An 18,479-nucleotide genomic window follows, 5' to 3' on the forward strand; every position below is an offset into this window, starting at 1 on the left:
TGTAGGGCGGTTCTCGTTTCCATCCCTCTCTTGCTTCTCCACGCTTAAAATTGTGTCCTTTTCTCTCTTTCCCAATCTTTACAAAGACTCCTGACCTGAAACATTATTTCTGTTCTTCTCCCCACAGAGGCTGCCTGACCTGCTGTGTGTTTCCTGCCCTTCATTGTGCAACCACAAATACTCTCCAGGAATTCAAATTCTTCTAAGGAGTCCAGCCTTCAGCTTCCAAAGAGGAGACACAAAAGACGCGAGAAGCCCGAATCTGGAGTAACAGACAAAATGCTGGAAGAACTCTGTCCCTCCACAGATGCTGCCTGACCCGCAGAGTTTTTTTCCCAGCAGCTGTTTTTCTTTGCTCTTTTTCTAAATTTTGCCCTTCACAGTGTCCGTTCACACCGCCCTAAACGCAACAGTTTTATATACATTTGCAATCCAGATGGTAAATCCGTTCGCAAAAAACATGAACAAATAAACAAAGTCTTCTCCCAAGAGATGAGTAAATTAATCTCAGAGGTAGCTAAGCAACATAAAGCAGAAACATCTGTGTTCAATGAGTTCAAATGCACGGTTTTTATACAGTACAAGAGGACCCAAATGTGAGCTAATTATCAAAAGAACTAACAGAGATATGAGGTTATTTTTGCTTGTGCAAACTGCCTGACAGCATAGTGGAAGAGGAGTAACTTTAAATTGCATAAATACATCCAGAGACAGATTATGGGGTTTTCGGAGGATCTGCTGTCTCACAATCCCAGAGACCCGGTGCAATCCCAGCCTCCGGTGTTGTCCACCAGAGTTTGTATATTCGCTCAGTGACTGTGTGTCTTTCCCTGGGTAATGCGGTTTGCTCCAACATACTAAAGACATGTGGGTTTGGAGGTTAACAGGTAAGTGGTAGAGCCCGGGGGTGATGAGGGAGGGAGAGTCGATGGGATTAGCGGAGGACCGGGTGCTTGGCAGCCGGCAGAGACTCGGCGAGTTGAAGAGCTAGTTCCTGCGCCGACGCTCTGAGCTCACTGTGACATCCCCGAAAGAACCAATTTGGGCACCAGGGCTATTACAGCTCGGAGTGTCAGAGTTCAGAGTTCAATTCCGGCGACCTCTGTAAGGAGCCTCAGTCAACGGAATTTGTGGGTTTTCCCTGGGTGTTCCGGATTCCTCCCACAGTACCGGGTAGGTCAACCGGTCATTGTAAATTGTCCCGCGATTAGGGCAGGGCTAAATCTGGTCATCGGGGTTGCTGGGGTCATGTGAGTTGAGGGGTAGAAGGGACTATTCTGTGCTTTAACTCTAAATATATAGATATATGAATAAATAAATAAATGGGCAGCTAGATAAATAAAAAAGATAGACAGATGGATAGGTAAGTAAATAAACAGATAAATAAATCATGATGGGCCGTTACATCTCTGTCCGTGCTGTCCGATTCCAGCTTGTGTTATTTAAAAACTTACAAGTGATTTTGGCAACCTTGCCTCATGTAGGCAAAGTTAATTCCCATCTCATCACTCTTGTTATGCTGGGGCAATGGCAAGGGAATGTAGATTGAGCATTATGCATGACAAAAGTACATTTGACTGTTATTTCCTCACACAAGACGATGACTTCCAGGCAGAAGCTCTAGCGTGTAAAGGTCCCTGTCCGTGGAAAGAGTTGGCACCCACAGAATGGACGCAGGAAGTCCAAAACGAAAGATGGGAAAAAGGCGATTTGTACTTAGGTCAGATTCCAGCTTAAACTCAAAGGAAGATTATTCAATCACCTCTTTCCGAGTGGATTCCCTGCTGGCTTCGGTTTGCAGAATTTTGTGTTTCAGTTCAAACGACTCACGCCGGTATTCTTCTTCTCGCTGCTCGTTCAGAGTCACGCGGGTCTGGAGATCCACAATCTCCTTGGTCTTCTTCATCTTTTCAGTGTCCAGTGTCTTTACCTGAGGGATGGGAGGGGGTGGAAAGAACATGAAATGTTTTGGAAGGAAAAAAGACCACCTCTGGCAAAGTGAAACGCATGAACCCCAAAAATCGATTACCTAACGTGGTAGTGGGTAAAATCCCCCTGGTATTAAAGTAACCTTCCCAACACGACAACAAACCAAACATACTCCATTAGCATTAAAGTGCCGAGAACATGGAAGGTTGTAGAAATGCAAGACTTCCTTTGAGTGAGCGAGGCAGAAATTAGACAATAATGGAAAACAGAAAAACTAAGACTTTAACCGTGTCGTGAAGTAAACTAACATTCTGAAATAATTTAACCGTGGTGCACAGAGCTTAGTCAAGCTGAGTTGAACGATGCTCTCAGCCTTCCATCACGTCTCACGTGCCAAAATAATGCTCATGATCCAAGATGGCACCGGAAAATGGCAACTCTTTAGGTACAGTTCCAAAGAGAATCGCCAAATATTCCCGTACAGGACTCCTGCAGCTGAAATCAACATTACATATACACACATATACACTATCAGCATCATCATCATGCCACGTTGCACGATGTAGGCGATCACAGTTGACCACGATTGTTCTTGGCAAATTTTCTACTGAAGTGGCTTGCCATTGCTTTCTTCTGGGCCGTGATTTTACAAGACGGGTGATCCAGTCATTATCAATACAGCACGATTAGTTCAAATTGCAGATATGGGCTGAGGAATGGCAGATGGAAATGTAACCCAGATAAATGTGAGCTGTCACACCTTGGTAGGGCAAACGCAAGGGGGCAGTTTGCTGTAAGGGGCAAGGTCCTTAACAGTGTTGTTGAGCAGAGAGATCTTGGGATCCAAGTTCATAGCTCCTTGCAAGTGGCTACACAGGTCGATAAGGTGGATAAGAAGGCTAATGGAATGGACTTGCTTTTAGTATTCAAGGCATTGTTCAACAGTCAGGAAGTTATCTTGCAACTTCATAAAATGCTGGTTAGGCCACTTTTGGAATATTGCACACAGTTCTGGTTGGATAGGATAGGAGGCTTTGGAGAGGGTGCAGAAGAGGCGTACCAGGATGCTGCCTGGTTTAGAGGGCATGTGCTCTCTCGAGAGGCTGGATAAACTTGTGATGTTTTCTCCGGAGCGCCAGAAGCTGAGGGGAGATCTGATAGAGGTTTACAAGATTATGAGAGGCATAGACAAAGTGGACAAAGAGTATCTAATAACAGAGGGTGCACATTGAAGGTGAGCGGGATAGGTTCAAGGGGGATGTGAGGGGTAAGTTTTTACTCAGAGAGTGGCAGATGTCTGGAATGCTCTGCCTGGAATGGTGATAAAGGCAAATACATTAGAGGCTTTTAAGAAACGTTAAGTGTGGACATAGTGTAGGTAGGAGGAGTTAATTTTTGGGTGTTCTTAATTTGATTTTTAGCTGATTCAGCACAGCATTGTTGGTCGAATGGCATGTTCCTGTTCTGTACTCTTCTACTTTCTGTGTTCTAAATGGTCCTTTTATCTGAGAGTTTTGCCATAAGACCATAAGACATAGGAGCAGATTTAGGCCATTCAGCCCATCGTTACTCTCACCATTCAATCATGGCTAATCTATTTTCCTTCTTAACCCCTCCTTCTGCCTTTCCCCAATAACCTTTGACGATCTCTCTACTCAAGAACCTGACAAATCTGCTTGAAATGACTTGGCTTCCACAGCCATCTGTGGCAATGAACTCCACAGATTCACCACCACCTGGCTCAAGAAATTCCTCCTCATCTCTGTTCTAATGGGACGTCCTCCTATTCTGAGGCTGTGCTTTCTAGTCCTAGGCTCTCCCACTATATGAAACATCCTCTCCATAACCACTCTATCGCGGCCTTTCAGACGAAGGTATTCTAAACTCAAATTACACACAATGCAGTTTCTTTGTCCTTTTTCCTAAGTTACCTGTCGATGCAAGTCCTGAAGCTCTCGGCGTGCTTCCAGGCGTGATTTCTCAACTTCGCGGAGACTCGCCCGGAGATCTGCTGATTCCTTCTCAAAGTTTGCCTTTGCCTCTTCCAGAACAGAGATCTTCTGCTCCTTCTCCTCGTTGGCTCGTTTCAGACTGGAAGACACAGCAACACAGAAACTCCCTCAGTCACAACTGCAAAAGACATTCATAGTTTACTCCCCTCTCTGAAGGGCAAAGTTGCAAAGTCTCTGCTACAGGGCATGAGAAGTTGCTGGTACCCATGGAGCCAAACCCTAGGTCCATGTGAACCATCTAGGGGACAGCTGGAGCCAGAGGGATTCCTTATTTATTCTCCAACTGGAAGCACTTAGTCGCCAGTACTGTTCTGTACCTGATTCTTTCACTCTCTGCTTTCTTGATGTTGAACCTAAGCTCCTCGTTTGATTGTTGCAACGCTTCCTTCTCCTTCACTTCATCGGTGACCGAGCGTTTCAGGTCCAGGATTTCTTTACGCTGGACCTCCTGAGTCTCCTGCTGTTCCCGGATCCTACGGTGAGCTTCAATCAGGTCGCGCCGGATGCTGTCGCGGGCATCTTCAGCCACTTGAAGCTGCATCTTTAACTCTTCCACCTGGAAAGGCAAATCAGTGTTTATAGTACTCTATACGACACGGGTTAACTACGCTGTCAGTGCATCCTAGCCAAAAAAAAAACAACTATTTTGCTTCTTTCTCAAGATTTGCCTCAACTGGGAATGTTCATCACTGGCAGAATTGCCTCATAGCACTAAGTCTACATAGATCATTACTGAAGAAGCAACAACACAGATGGCACTGTCTGCAGAGTGCTTCATTGCCCGTGTAAATGCAGGCGACTCGCTATTTAAAAAAAAACAAGAGTTAGCCTTAGAAATTGATGCATTATCCAGCTGGAATCAATCCCTAACCCTCTGATCACCCGCTTGCTGGCAAAGACAAATAGAGATAGGTTTGCCAAGTGTTGCTGAAATGAAGGCAGACAGTATTAAAGAGAGAATTACAGCAGGAAAAGGGAGAGGATAACTTCACTCAACCTCACTTGCCCATCACTGCAATGCTCTTACAACCTATGGACTCACTTTCCAGGACTACTTGTCTCAATGCTTGATATTCGTGGCTTATTTATTTATTATTTTGTTCTTTTTGTATTCGCAGTTTGTTATCTCTTGCGCACTGGTTGAACGCCCAAGTTGGTGTGGCTTTTCACCGATTCCATTTTGGTTTTTGTTCGATTATTAAATATGTCCACAAGAAAATGAATCTCAGAGTGGTATATGGTGACATATATGTACTTCGATAATAAATTTACTTTGTACTTTAATTTTCACATCAGGTTTATTAGTCTGCTTCCTATGTATACATAATAATCTGGTCTTGGACACAAAGCAGAATATCAAAAATTGCAAACAACACTAAAGCAGGAAACCCGGCTGTGAGAAAGGCCACCCACGACTACAAAGGGAATTATCATTAGTTAGTGGATTTGACAGAAAGGCTTAAATTATAATTAAATATGGATCATGATTACGGTCAGAGAAAGAGAAGACACGGACACCAAGACAAAGCTGAAGCCAAATGCGCTTTGGAAATAAATATATAAATTAAAATGAGGAACAATTTTATAAAGCTTTAAATAAAAAGGCATAAAAAGTAAATTAAGTACCACCTCAGGAATGGGAGGCTGCAATTAGGAGAGATGAAAGAGAATGGGGTTCCTTGTAACAAGAACATGTCCAACATTACAAAGGACTTGAATTAAAAGTGGGAAACTAATAGCGGAGAGGGAATCTGTTTATTAGGGACATTAAGTTTAAGAAAACAAAGTTAATTGGGGATCTCTTTGAAAAGGAAGTTGTTATAGATTATGGCCTTCTTGCACAAACAATGATGAAACCAGAATTCCAAATAGCTTTTAAAATGTAAATTGACAAAAATATTTAATGCTGAAGGGAACAAGGGGAGGCTTTTGGAATGAGAAGTGGACAGGTCATTTAATGTAAAAAGGGGCCAAGTGGACTACTTCCTGCTTTAAAATTCTCCAGCCAATGCTGCAAACACACTTTGAGTGGAGAAGCTAGTTCGACCGACTCAGATTTTTATGAAGCTGATGTATTTCTTTACTGCTACCAACCTCCCGGAGTGTAGCTTCACGCTGTCTCATCAGGTCCTTGAACTGCTCATTCTGGGTCTTCATCTCTTGCTCATGGATACTGACAGTTTCCTCAAACCGGGAATGGAAATTCTTCAACTCCGAAGTCAAATTATTAATTTGGTTCTGCCGGAGTGAACAGAGTGGTTTAGAGGTTGGGGGGGGATGAAGATTGAAACAGAGGACAATGATCAGGCTTGGCCTTCTCATAGCAAGATAGAACTCTACACCCAACATTTCAACTAAAAAAAAACTTCTCTCCAGGTGACACAGAGTCCATAATTGCCCTTCCCAAAGATACGAGGAATCTCTTCAGCCTTACTGCACTTTGCCTTCCTAGAGCCAAACACAATTCAAAAACAAGTTAAGTACCACTCTAGGCCTCCCCACAAAGACAGAGCAATTAATCGGACAATTCTCTTCTCCAGGTTAGTTCTCGATCAAGGTAATTCTCTGGGAGATTTAGAGAAATTTCACCTACACATACAGCTTTTACTACAGTCCACTTGCCCTCTCATTGTACAGGCTACCTAGTCAATAAGATTCAACTGTTTTGGCCCATGCAACATCAGGAATTCCTCATGATTCCGGGAATGAGAGGGTTAACATACGAGGAACGTTTGACCGCTCTTGGACTGTATTCCTTGGAGTTTAGAAGAATGAGGGGGGACCTCATAGAAACATTTTGAATGTTGAAAGGCAAGGACAGAGTGGATGTGGCAAAGTAGGGGAGTCTAGTACGAGAGGACATGACTTGAGGATTGCGGGGTGCCCATTCAGAACAGAGATGCAAAACATTTTTTTAGCCAGAGAGTGGTGAATCTGTGGAATGTGTTGCCACGGGCGGCAGTGGAGGCCAAGTCATTGGGTGTATTTAAGGCAGAGATTGATCAGTATCTGAGTAGCCAGGGCATCAAAGGTTATGGTGAGAAGGTGGGGGAATGGGACTAAAGGGGAGATTGGATCAGCTCATGATAAAATGGTGGAGCAGACTCGATGAGCAGAATGGCCGCCTTCTGCTCCTTTGTCTTATGGTCTAAGTCTATTCCTAGAGGATTGTGTGTTGTCCCTGAAGGAGTGTGCATGTGTGTGTGTGTAAGGGTGAGAGGGTGTGTGAGAGTGTGAATGTGCGTATGTGTGCTTGTGTGTGTGTGTGAGAGTGAGTGTGTGTGTGAGAATGTGTGTGAGTGTGTGTGAGAGTGTCAGAGTGAGTGTGTATGTGTGTGTGTGAGTGAGAGAGTGAGAGTGTGTGTGTGTGTGTGTGTGTGTGCACGCGCATGTGTGCGAGCGAGTGAGAGTGAGCGTGTGTGTGTGTGTCTTCCTTTGAGTCTGCATGCACTTACTAGTGAGAGTAAGAGTGACAAAGAGTCCAGGAGCATTCTAATGCTTCTGTCAGTGTGGAACAAGGCGTTTGATTATACTTTTGGTTCCTCTGTTTGAGTCACTCCTCTGTTGCATACTGAGCCTGCGCCCACACTCTCAGCCAATGCTGTAAAGCCATCAGCTTTGCTGCCCTAAACCTTGCTAGCGTTAAGCGTTACATCGTCCAGGGGCCAAGCCCAGAGGTTGGAAAAGACCACACGCACTCGGTCCTGTTCATGCCGGTTGTTAGCGTCGCGCCTCAGTTGCTCCATGTCCACTGAAACGTTCGCAAGCTCCCGCTGGACGCTGGTGAGCTTCTCCGAGAGAATGGCCTTCTCCGACTCCTTCAAGGATAAGGCCTGTGGAAGAGTAATTTGATTTAGCCGTAAGAAATAACACAGAGACGCTCTGGGCAACCAGTAAGAAGCAGGATACACGGTGGGCAGAATGGGCTAGTGACGAGACTTTCTACGCTAATTGTCCCATCCTCATTGATGGGACGTAGGCGAGCTTAGAGATTCTCAGCGGAAGCAGATGGACACTTTCTACCCGGGTGGTAACGGACCTGAACTCACAGGACAAAGCAGGCCAGCACCGGCACGAGAGATAGAGACGGTCATACCGGTGCAGCTGGGGTGGGGCAAGAGCACGAACAAATAGAAGATCGGCTCCTTCTATCCGGGAGCATTTAAATTGGTTCACTATTGTCACATACCATTCATTCAGAATTCATTGCAGCAGTGCGTTGAGCTGGTACAAGGCAAAACTAAAACAGAGCTCAGAATCTAACGTTATTGTTATCGGGTGCAGTGCAAGGTCATAATAATAAAGTAGATAGTGAGGTCAAGAGGTCGTCTTATCATACTGCGGAGCCATTCAATAGTTTGATAACAGCGGTGTAAATGTTTTCTTTGGGCCGGGTGGCGCATGCTTTCAAGCTTTCGTACTTTCCACCTGATGGGAAGGGGGGAAAAGCGGCTGTCCAGGGGTTGCTGGGGTCTCTGATAACGCTGGTTGCCTTACCAAGGCAACAAGAAGTGTGCACAAAGTCTAAGGAGGGGAGACTGGCTTCCAGGACGTGTCTGAGCCGTGTCCACAACACTCTGCCGCTTCTTGCAATAATGGATAGAGCAGGTGCCACACTGTGACGCATCCGGACAGGTGTGTCAATGAAAACCGGTCAGGGTCAAAGGGGACGTGCTACATTCCTTTAGCCTCCAGAGGTGCTGGTGAGCTGTCTTGGTCATGGGGTCAACACGCATAGATCAGGGCAGCTGATGGTGATATTGAATCCTAGGAACTTGAAGTTCTCATTCGACGCCATTGGTGTAACCAGGAGCATGTGCACTGCCCCCTTTCTGGTCAATAACCAGTTCTCTTGCTTTGCTGGCACTCAGGGAAAGGTTGTTTAGTGCAAAGGAAAATAGCTCCAATCTCATTTGAGGGAGCGTTGATATTGAACTTGAATAGCTGAAACCACAATAGGAAGACACACACACACACACACACACACACACACACACACACACACACACACACACACACACACACACACACACACACACATTCACACAGTAAACCATGATATCCCGGTCTCCCGGAGGTTACCTCTGTGCAAATCGTAAAAATACCAGAAGGCTAAGTGAAAAGCCAGGGTCAAGTTCAGCAGGTACAGCAGCAAGAGGAGAATCCTCCCACTGGCCATACCACAGCACTGGATTGAAACCCCAAATGACGAAAGGGTCAAAAAAGATATAAAGGGAACTGGACAGACAGAGAGAGTCTGGATTGGACAGACAGACAGAGTCTGTGGACTGGATAGACAGAGAGGGTCTGGATTGGACAGACAGACAGAGTCTGTGGACTGGATAGACAGAGAGAGTCTGTGGACTGGACAAACAGAGAGAGAGCTGTTGGATGGAAATGCGACATTTTAGAGTCTCTGGTCCCCATCTCCCTCCCCCTACCTGCTGCTTCTCATTCTCAGCCAGCAACAGAGCTTCATCTCGCTCCTGTTGCAGGGCGGTGATCTCCTCGCCGAGTTCCTCTCGCTCGGCCTCAAAGCGAGCACACAGCTCCTCACGCTCCTGCTTCAGCTGGTGCAACAGCTCCTCCCGTTCCTCCTCCAGCCCCAAGCGCAAGGATTCCTGCAACAGAGAAATGGCCACAGCAGTCTCAGGCCAGGGGACCCACAGCCCTGCTGCCAGGCCTGGGCGTGGATCTCCAGCCACTACGGTTCTTTCCTGAAAATGCTGACTTCCACAACCCACAGCACTTTGGTACCACGTTGTCCTCACAAGGCCGAAGATGGCATCAGAAGGCAGCAAAACCGACCCCCCCACCCCAAAATCTTCCTTTCCTCTTATGGTCAAAATATAGTTTTCTTCTAAGTATGTATATGTTACAATACAAAAGATTCATTTTCTTGCAGGCTTTCACTGGGAAATAAAGAAACAATCAAATTTATGTAAAACTATACATAAAGACTGACAACCAATGTTCATAAAAGACAAACTGTGCAAATAAAAAAAAATTAAATTAAAAATAAATAAACCCTTAAGGCCGTGGCTGGTCACTTCATGGTAGTGTCCAGTTAGTTACCACAGCATCAAGCAAGCATGGCTGTTCTGGGTCTGTCCCTGAGCAAGTTCCAGTTTATATTTGGAGGGGTTAGTTCACAGTACAGAAACCACCTGCATAATTGGGGGCTATCTAAAGGCAGTGGCCCCACCCTGATCTGAGAAGTTCCTATCACACTCTGACCCACAGATGCCCCCCCTCCATTACCTTCTCTCGCTGCAGACGATCCACATCTTCCTCGTGGGCTGCCTGCTCGTTTTTCAGGGCAGCCTGCGCTTCTCGCTCGGCTTGGGAGAGTTTCTGAGCGAGGAGTTCTTTGTCCCGTTCCCACTTGGTCAGCTCCACCTCCATTTCCTTCCGTATACGGTTATTCTCAGCTGGAGGGCAAACGGAACGAAACTGAGTGTTACCGGCCCCGTTGTGCAATGGGACTGAAGGTGCGAGACAAGGCAATGCAGTAGGACGGGGGATTTAGCTCCTGACATCTCACTGAGACAAAGAGTGGGGCAGGGAAATTCACCCCCAGTTTTCTCCCCCTCGTGAACACACCGACTCCGCCAGTTCTAATTAAACTGTTCAGACAGTGAGCCTAGGATAAGTGGATTTCAAAGCAGAGTTGTCGTCTGCTCTCATCCCAGTGTAGTCTTGTGTCTGCCTCCAGCTGTGGGGAGGCGCTCCAAAGCAAGCAGAGCTCCTTGGTCAACTCGTCCTCTTCTGAGACGTGTTGGAGGTTCGAGCTCATGATCACACGTACCAGAACTGAAGCTGAACTTTCACACCTGTAGACTTGCACACATACCAGAACTGAATCTGAACTTTCACACCTGTAGACTTGCACACATACCAGAACTGAAGCAGAACTTTCACACCTGTAGACTTGCACACGTACCAGAACTGAAGCTGAACTTTCACACATGTGGACTTGCACACATACCAGAACTGAAGCTGAACTTTCACACAGGTAGACCTGCACACGTACCAGAACTGAAGCAGAACTTTCACACCTGTAGACTTGCACACGTACCAGAACTGAAGCTGAACTTTCACACATGTGGACTTGCACACATACCAGAACTGAAGCTGAACTTTCACACAGGTAGACCTACACACGTACCAGAACTGAAGCTGAACTTTCACACATGTAGACTTGCTCACGTACCAGAACTGAAGCTGAACTTTCACACAGGTAGACCTGCACACGTACCAGAACTGAAGCAGAACTTTCACACAGATAGACTTGCATACGTACCAGAACTGAAGCTGAACTTTCACACAAGTAGACTTGCACACGTACCAGAACTGAAACTGAACTTTCACACATGTAGACTTGCACACGTACCAGAACCGAAGCTGAACTTTCACACATGTAGACTTACACACGTACCAGAACTGAAGCTGAACTTTCACTCCTGTAGACTTGCACACGTACCAGAACTGAAGCTTAACTTTCACACAGGTAGACTTGCACACGTACCAGAAGTGAAGCTGAACTTTCACACAGGTAGACTTGCAGACATACCAGAACCGAAGCTGAACTTTCACACATGTAGACTTGCACATGTACCAGAACCGAAGCTGAACTTTCACACATGTAGACTTGCACACGTACCAGAACCAAAGCTGAACTTTCACACAGGTAGACTGCACACGTACCAGAACCGAAGCTGAACTTTCACACATGTAGACTTGCACACGTACCAGAACCGAAGCTGAACTTTCACACATGTAGACTTGCACATGTACCAGAACCGAAGCTGAACTTTCACACATGTAGACTTGCACATGTACCAGAACCGAAGCTGAACTTTCACACAGGTAGACTTGCACATGTACCAGAACCGAAGCTGAACTTTCACACATGTAGACTTGCACATGTACCAGAACCGAAGCTGAACTTTCACACATGTAGACTTGCACACGTACCAGAACCAAAGCTGAACTTTCACACAGGTAGACTGCACACGTACCAGAACCGAAGCTGAACTTTCACACATGTAGACTTGCACACGTACCAGAACTGAAGCTGAACTTTCATACAGGTAGACTTGCACACGTACCAGAACCAAAGCTGAACTTTCACACATGTAGACCTGCACACGTACCAGAACTGAAGCTGAACTTTCACACAGGTAGACTTGCACACGTACCAGAACTGAAGCTGAACTTTCATACAGGTAGACTTGCACACGTACCAGAACCGAAGCTGAACTTTCACACATGTAGACCTGCACACGTACCAGAACTGAAGCTGAACTTTCACACAGGTAGACTTGCACACGTACCAGAACCGAAGCTGAACTTTCACACAGGTAGACTTGCACACGTACCAGAACTGAAGCTGAACTTTCACACAGGTAGACTTGCACACGTACCAGAACCGAAGCTGAACTTTCACACAGGTAGACTTGCACACGTACCAGAACTGAAGCTGAACTTTCATACAGGTAGACTTGCACACGTACCAGAACCGAAGCTGAACTTTCACACATGTAGACCTGCACACGTACCAGAACTGAAGCAGAACTTTCACACCTGTAGACTTGCACACGTACCAGAACCGAAGCTGAACTTTCACACAGGTAGACTTGCACACGTACCAGAACTGAAGCTGAACTTTCACACAGGTAGACTTGCACACGTACCAGAACCGAAGCTGAACTTTCACACAGGTAGACTTGCACACGTACCAGAACCGAAGCTGAACTTTCACACATGTAGACTTGCACACATACCAGAACTGAAGCTGAACTTTCACACATGTAGACTTGCACACGTACCAGAACTGAAGCTGAACTTTCACACATCTGGACTTGCACACGTACCAGAACTGAAGCTGAACTTTCACACCTGTAGACTTGCACACGTACCAGAACTGAAGCTGAACTTTCACACAGGTAGACTTGCACACGTACCAGAACTGAAGCGGAACTTTCACACATGTAGACTTGCACACGTACCAGAACTGAAGCTGAACTTTCACACAGGTAGACTTGCACACGTACCAGAACTGAAGCGGAACTTTCACACATGTAGACTTGCACACGTACCAGAACTGAAGCTGAACTTTCACACATGTAGACTTGCACACGTACCAGAACTGAAGCTGAACTTTCACACATCTGGACTTGCACACGTACCAGAACTGAAGCTGAACTTTCACACCTGTAGACTTGCACACGTACCAGAACTGAAGCTGAACTTTCACACAGGTAGACTTGCACACGTACCAGAACTGAAACTGAACTTTCACACATGTAGACTTGCACATGTACCAGAACCGAAGCTGAACTTTCACACCTGTAGACTTGCACACGTACCAGAACCGAAGCTGAACTTTCACACCTGTAGACTTGCACACGTACCAGAACTGAAGCTGAACTTTCACACAGGTAGACTTGCACACGTACCAGAACTGAAGCTGAACTTTCACACAGGTAGACTTCCACACGTACCAGAACCGAAGCTGAACTTTCACACAGGTAGACTTGCACACGTAGCAGAACCGAAGCTGAACTTTCACACATGTAGACTTGCACACGTACCAGAACTGAAGCTGAACTTTCACACCTGTAGACTTGCACACGTACCAGAACTGAAGCTGAACTTTCACACCTGTAGACTTGCACACGTACCAGAACTGAAGCTGAACTTTCACACAGGTAGACTTGCACACGTACCAGAACTTTCATGGTTGAACCTGCAGCTCAGAAAAAGGGCAGCCAGTCCACTTCCCTTCCCTCTGCAGTGCTTGACTTGTACTGAGCTTTGCAGAACAGGGAACATTTGAGGAAGAAGAGGAATTTGCCATAATCTTGTGCAGGAGTACAGGGTTTATTGTTTGCCTTACCTTGCAGAGCCTCTTTGGCCAGGAGTAGGGCCTGATTCTCGCCTTCGGCCTGTTCCTTTTGCGTCTCCAGCATGGTCAGCCATTGCCTGGTGTCGAACAGTGTCGTCTCCAGGGCCTCCTTCTCAGTCCTGGCAAGACAAGAGAGGTGGTCAGAGAGAGTGGGGGGGGTGGGGTAGGGAGGAACAGGGCGAATGGAGGGTGAGAGGGGGAATGGAAGGAGCGAGGGGGAATGGAGGGAGTGAGGGGAAATGGAGGGAGCGAGGGGGAATGGAGGGAGCGAGGGGGAATGGAGGGAGCGAGGGGGAATGGAGGGAGCGAGGGGGAATGGAGGGAGCAAGGGGGAATGGAGGGAGCAAGGGGGAATGGAGGGTGAGAGCGGAAATGGAGGGTGCGAGGGGGAATGGAGGGAGCGAGGGGGAATGGAGGTAGCGAGGGGGAATGGAGGGTGAGAGCGGAAATGGAGGGTGAGAGGGGAAATGGAGGGTGAGAGAGGGAATGGAGGGTGAGAGAGGGAATGAAGGGTGAGAGAGGGAATGAAGGGTGAGAGAGGGAATGGAGGGTGAGAGTGGGAATGGTGAGAGGGGAAATGGAGGGTGAGAGGGGGAATGGAGGGTGTGAGGCAGCCAGATGAGTGAGTGCATCCTCCAGTCAATCTCTCACTTGTACAATTTCAACCTTGCAGCCTCCATGCAGCCCCATCAAACTCTATCAGGGAGCTTCACATTGAGGCGGGTGGGTTGTGTCAGGGAGTATGGCTGCATAAGGAGTGGGTTTGTCAAGCAGAGTTGGTGAGCGTATCAGTTCAACATTATGGTGCAGCTGCCGGCACACAATTACAATGGATACGTGGTGGGATGTTTCCAAAGCATCACACGGAGAGACGTGCGGCTCGTTACTCAGCTTTACAGGGTCGAACTTTCCCACTGAATGGCCGAAGGGCAAGTTCTCGGCACCGATGCCCCCCCCCGCCCGACCCGGTGTTTGCACGCACCTGACACCTGCCCCTTCATCTGCCAGCGCCCTGTTCTCGCGCTCTGACGCGGTGAGCTGGACCTCGAGGCTCGCCTTCAGCCTGGTCAGTTCCTCCTTCTCTCTGGCCGCGCGAAGCAGCGCCTCGTTGTGCCGCTCAATCTCGTGGCGCACCTGCGCCAGCTCCTCGCTCGCGCTGTTCCTCTGTCGAGTCACCTGCGGGAACACAGTGGGGCAGTTCGGTCTTTCGTCTCACAGGCATAACCAGTTCTATTTAACAGGGTGAGGGTTACTTGCATATTATATAGCAGGGGACGTGTGACTGATTATTCAGCAGGCGAGACCTCTTGTCCAGCAACCTTTGCCGGTTACTTTGCAGGATAAGGCTACTTTGACACATAGTTTTGCTGTTTATTCAATAAAAGCATTAGAGTCCAACTCTTATGATTCATTACCCTACCATTCCAAAGTGCCTATGGTTTGGCATCTGGCTCAATATTTGCTGTATTGCTTTCCAACTCGATGGAAGTTTACACACTGCCCAGCAACTCACCAAGGGTCCACTTCCCATACTGCCCTTCAACTACCAGAACCCTGCTTCCTACGCTCACTCTAAACTCACTGGTTAATAAGGGTGTTCACTACTTTACTGCGCAACTCTTAAAAGGTGCACAAATAAAAACGTGTTGAGCATTAATAAGGGAATAGCATGCTTTAGTCCAGAAGATGGGCTAATCTACCACAACGTACACAAGGGATTGTACAGATGCTGAAAATCCTGAGCAACACACGCAAGCTGTAGAAGGAACTCAGGAGGTTGGGTGGCGTCTATGAAGGAGAATAAACAGTCGATGCTTCAGCCAAGACCCTTCATGAGACCAGATGAAGGATTTTGGTCTGAAACGTCGTCTGTTCATTTCCCTCCATAGACGCTGCCTGACTTTCTGAGTTCCTTCATCATTATTGTGCATATTAATCCTGCGTCATAAAAATTTGGAGTAGGCAGGTTTATCGGAATTTTGTGAGCAGCTAAGTAGATTTTGGTTTGTAACTCTAGCTGCATATTCAGCAGGTTAAGAGTAACTTTTGCCAATGGTTCTGCAATGTTAGAGCATACTTTAGCAGTCCGTCTACCTGTCCCAGTTGTTCCTGCAGTTCTCCCTTCTCCTGCTGACAGGTCTTCAGATCCTGCTCCAGGTTCTCACGGCTCTGCTCCATCATCTGCAGGGTCTGCTCCAGGCTGTGGCGCTCGTTGTGGAGGTCCAGCTTCTCTTGCTCCAGGCGGACCAGCTCATCCCGGATTGAGGTCTTCTCCTGTTCCACTTCTTTCTTCTGAGCGAGCAGCATCGTCTTCTCATCCTCCAGCTGCAAGTACACAAGAGTTGCATGCCTACCAATGAAGAGCAAGAGTAGTCTCTCGAACCTCCCATTGCTTAATGACTGATCCGGCTGCCACATCAGACCTATCTTCCCATGTACCCACCCTGCATAACGTTACTAATACTAACACTTATGTCTGGCTGCTGTTTATTGACTTTGGCTCAGCGCTTAACACAATCATTCCTACAGTTCTGACCACAAAAAAGCTCCAAAACCCAGGCCTTCATACCTCCCTCCGCAAATGGATCCCTGACTTCCGCCGCAGTCTGTGCAGATCGGAAATAACATCTCCACCTCGCCCGCAATCAACACTGGCACACCTGAAGGGTGCGTGCTTAGCCCACTGCTCTACCCTCTCCACGCCCATGACTGCGCGGCTGAGCACAACTCAAATGCCATCTACGAATTTGCTGACTGCTGCCGGCAGGATTTCCGATGGCGACGAGGAGGCGTACAGGAGCGAGATAGATCAGCTGGTTGAGTGGTGGCTCAGCAACAGCCTTGCTCTCGGCATCAGTCAGACCAAAGAACTAATTGTGGACATCAGGAAGGGCAAGATGAAGGAACACACATCAGTCCTCAGAGGGATCAGGAGTGGAAAGAGTGAGCAATTTCAAGTGTCAACAACCCTGCGGGTCTATCCTGGGCCCAATATATCGATGCAGTTACAAAGAGGGCACAACAACAGCTATATTTCATTAGGAGTTTGAAGAGATTTAGTATGTCAGCCTAGACACTCGTAAATTTCTACAGATGTACCATGGAGAATGTTCTAACTGGCTGCATCACCAGCTGGTATGGGGGAGGGGGACACTGCACAAGATTGAAAGAAGCTGCAGAAAGTTGTGAACTCAGTCAGCCCCACTCTGGGCACTAACCCCCCCCCCCCCAGCACCCAGAAAGTCTTCAAAGAGCAATGCGTCAAAATGGCAGCGTCCATATTTAAGGACCTCCAGCACCCAGGACATGCCCCCTTCTCATTGCTACCATCAGGAAGGAGGTACAGGAGCCTGAAGACACACACTCAATGATTCAGGAACAGCTTCTTCCCCTCTGCCAACAGATTTCTGAATGGACATCGAACCCATGAACAACACTACCTCACTACTTATTTAATTATCTATATATCTATACACAGACACATTTTATATATACATACATATACACACACACACACGTAGAATCAGACCTTATATATACTGTAATTCATTGCCTTTATTATTATGCAAGGTACTGCTGTCGCAAAAACAGCAAATTTCACGAGATATGCTGATGATATTAAATATGCTTCTGATTCTAACACGACTGTGGCACAGTTAGAGAAGCCGCTGCCCACGGCACCAGAGGCCTGGGTTCAATTGCTGTCTGTGTGGAGTTTGCATGCTCTCACTGTGACTACCAGTCAGAGGGTGTAAATTGCCCTGGTGCTGATGAGATTGGGATTAGTGTAAAATGGATGGTTGATAGCACGGACCCACTAGGTCGAAGAGCCTCACTATCTCTCCAACACTCGATTTAGATCCGCCTTCACTATATTCAAAGATTCCACTGTCCTTTGAGGAAGATGATTCCAATTACTCACAAGCTATGAGGAAAAAAAATGTCTCATATCTGTTTTAGATGGGTGACACTATTTCTGAACAGTGACCCTTGTTCTAGATCCTCCCAGAAGAGAAACATCCTCTTCACACCCACCCAGTCAAGATCTAAAATGTTTCAATCCAATTCCCTCATTTTTCTACGCTCCTTTGCATATAAGCCAAAACTACCCAGTCCTTTGACTCACATATTAATCGATAATAATCCCTTCTCTGAACCACTTCCTCTGCATAAACATCATTCTTCAGATAAGCGATCCAGTACTCTGCAGAGTACTCCAGCCGCATCCGTTTTCGAGGATCCTCACCGCTCATCGGGCAGGAGCACAGACGTACCACACCAGCAGGTTCAGGAACAGCTGCTTTCCTACTGCCACCAAATTCTCGGACCTCCCCGCACAACACTAACCCTGCCTCAGCAATGGAACACCGCAGGCCGCCTCTTCGCTGTCACAGACTTGCATTCGATCGTCTGTATGCTTTTTTAAAAATTTTATTACGGTCCTCCTGTTATTTCTCCACTGTACGGTTATAATATTATGTATCACTTATATACTGCGTGGTGCTTGCAATGTTGCAACTAGTAAGTTCTTCACTGTATTTGTACCTCATCCCACGACAATAAACTGAACGTGACCTGAATCTATCATCAATGTGAACTCGACCCGAATCTGAGCTCGATGCGAACTT

At 46.9% G+C, this 18,479-nt stretch overlaps 1 protein-coding gene across 6 annotated transcripts in view; it reads right to left on the minus strand.

The window, feature by feature from the left end:
- Nucleotides 1-18,479, minus strand: part of LOC132382063 (rootletin-like) — a 130,666-nt gene that overhangs the window by 43,482 nt on the left and 68,705 nt on the right. For 5 of the 6 annotated variants that reach the window (XR_009508191.1, XM_059951907.1, XM_059951906.1 and 2 more), the window contains exons 17-26: nucleotides 15,946-16,176; nucleotides 14,834-15,027; nucleotides 13,843-13,970; nucleotides 10,203-10,372; nucleotides 9,383-9,562; nucleotides 7,640-7,774; nucleotides 6,036-6,179; nucleotides 4,259-4,497; nucleotides 3,861-4,020; nucleotides 1,763-1,930 (exon numbers count right to left, since the gene is read on the minus strand). Coding sequence is in view for 5 of the 6 variants with exons in the window: in XM_059951907.1 (XP_059807890.1) it covers nucleotides 1,763-1,930; nucleotides 3,861-4,020; nucleotides 4,259-4,497; nucleotides 6,036-6,179; nucleotides 7,640-7,774; nucleotides 9,383-9,562; nucleotides 10,203-10,372; nucleotides 13,843-13,970; nucleotides 14,834-15,027; nucleotides 15,946-16,176 (1,749 nt within the window). In the remaining variant the exon portion in view is untranslated. The remainder of the gene's footprint in view (nucleotides 1-1,762; nucleotides 1,931-3,860; nucleotides 4,021-4,258; nucleotides 4,498-6,035; nucleotides 6,180-7,639; nucleotides 7,775-9,382; nucleotides 9,563-10,202; nucleotides 10,373-13,842; nucleotides 13,971-14,833; nucleotides 15,028-15,945; nucleotides 16,177-18,479) is intronic. The other variant, XM_059951908.1, reaches the window with a different exon arrangement.

The sequence above is a fragment of the Hypanus sabinus genome, chromosome 27 (assembly GCF_030144855.1).
Source record: "Hypanus sabinus isolate sHypSab1 chromosome 27, sHypSab1.hap1, whole genome shotgun sequence".
Classification (NCBI taxonomy): Eukaryota; Metazoa; Chordata; class Chondrichthyes; order Myliobatiformes; family Dasyatidae; genus Hypanus; species Hypanus sabinus.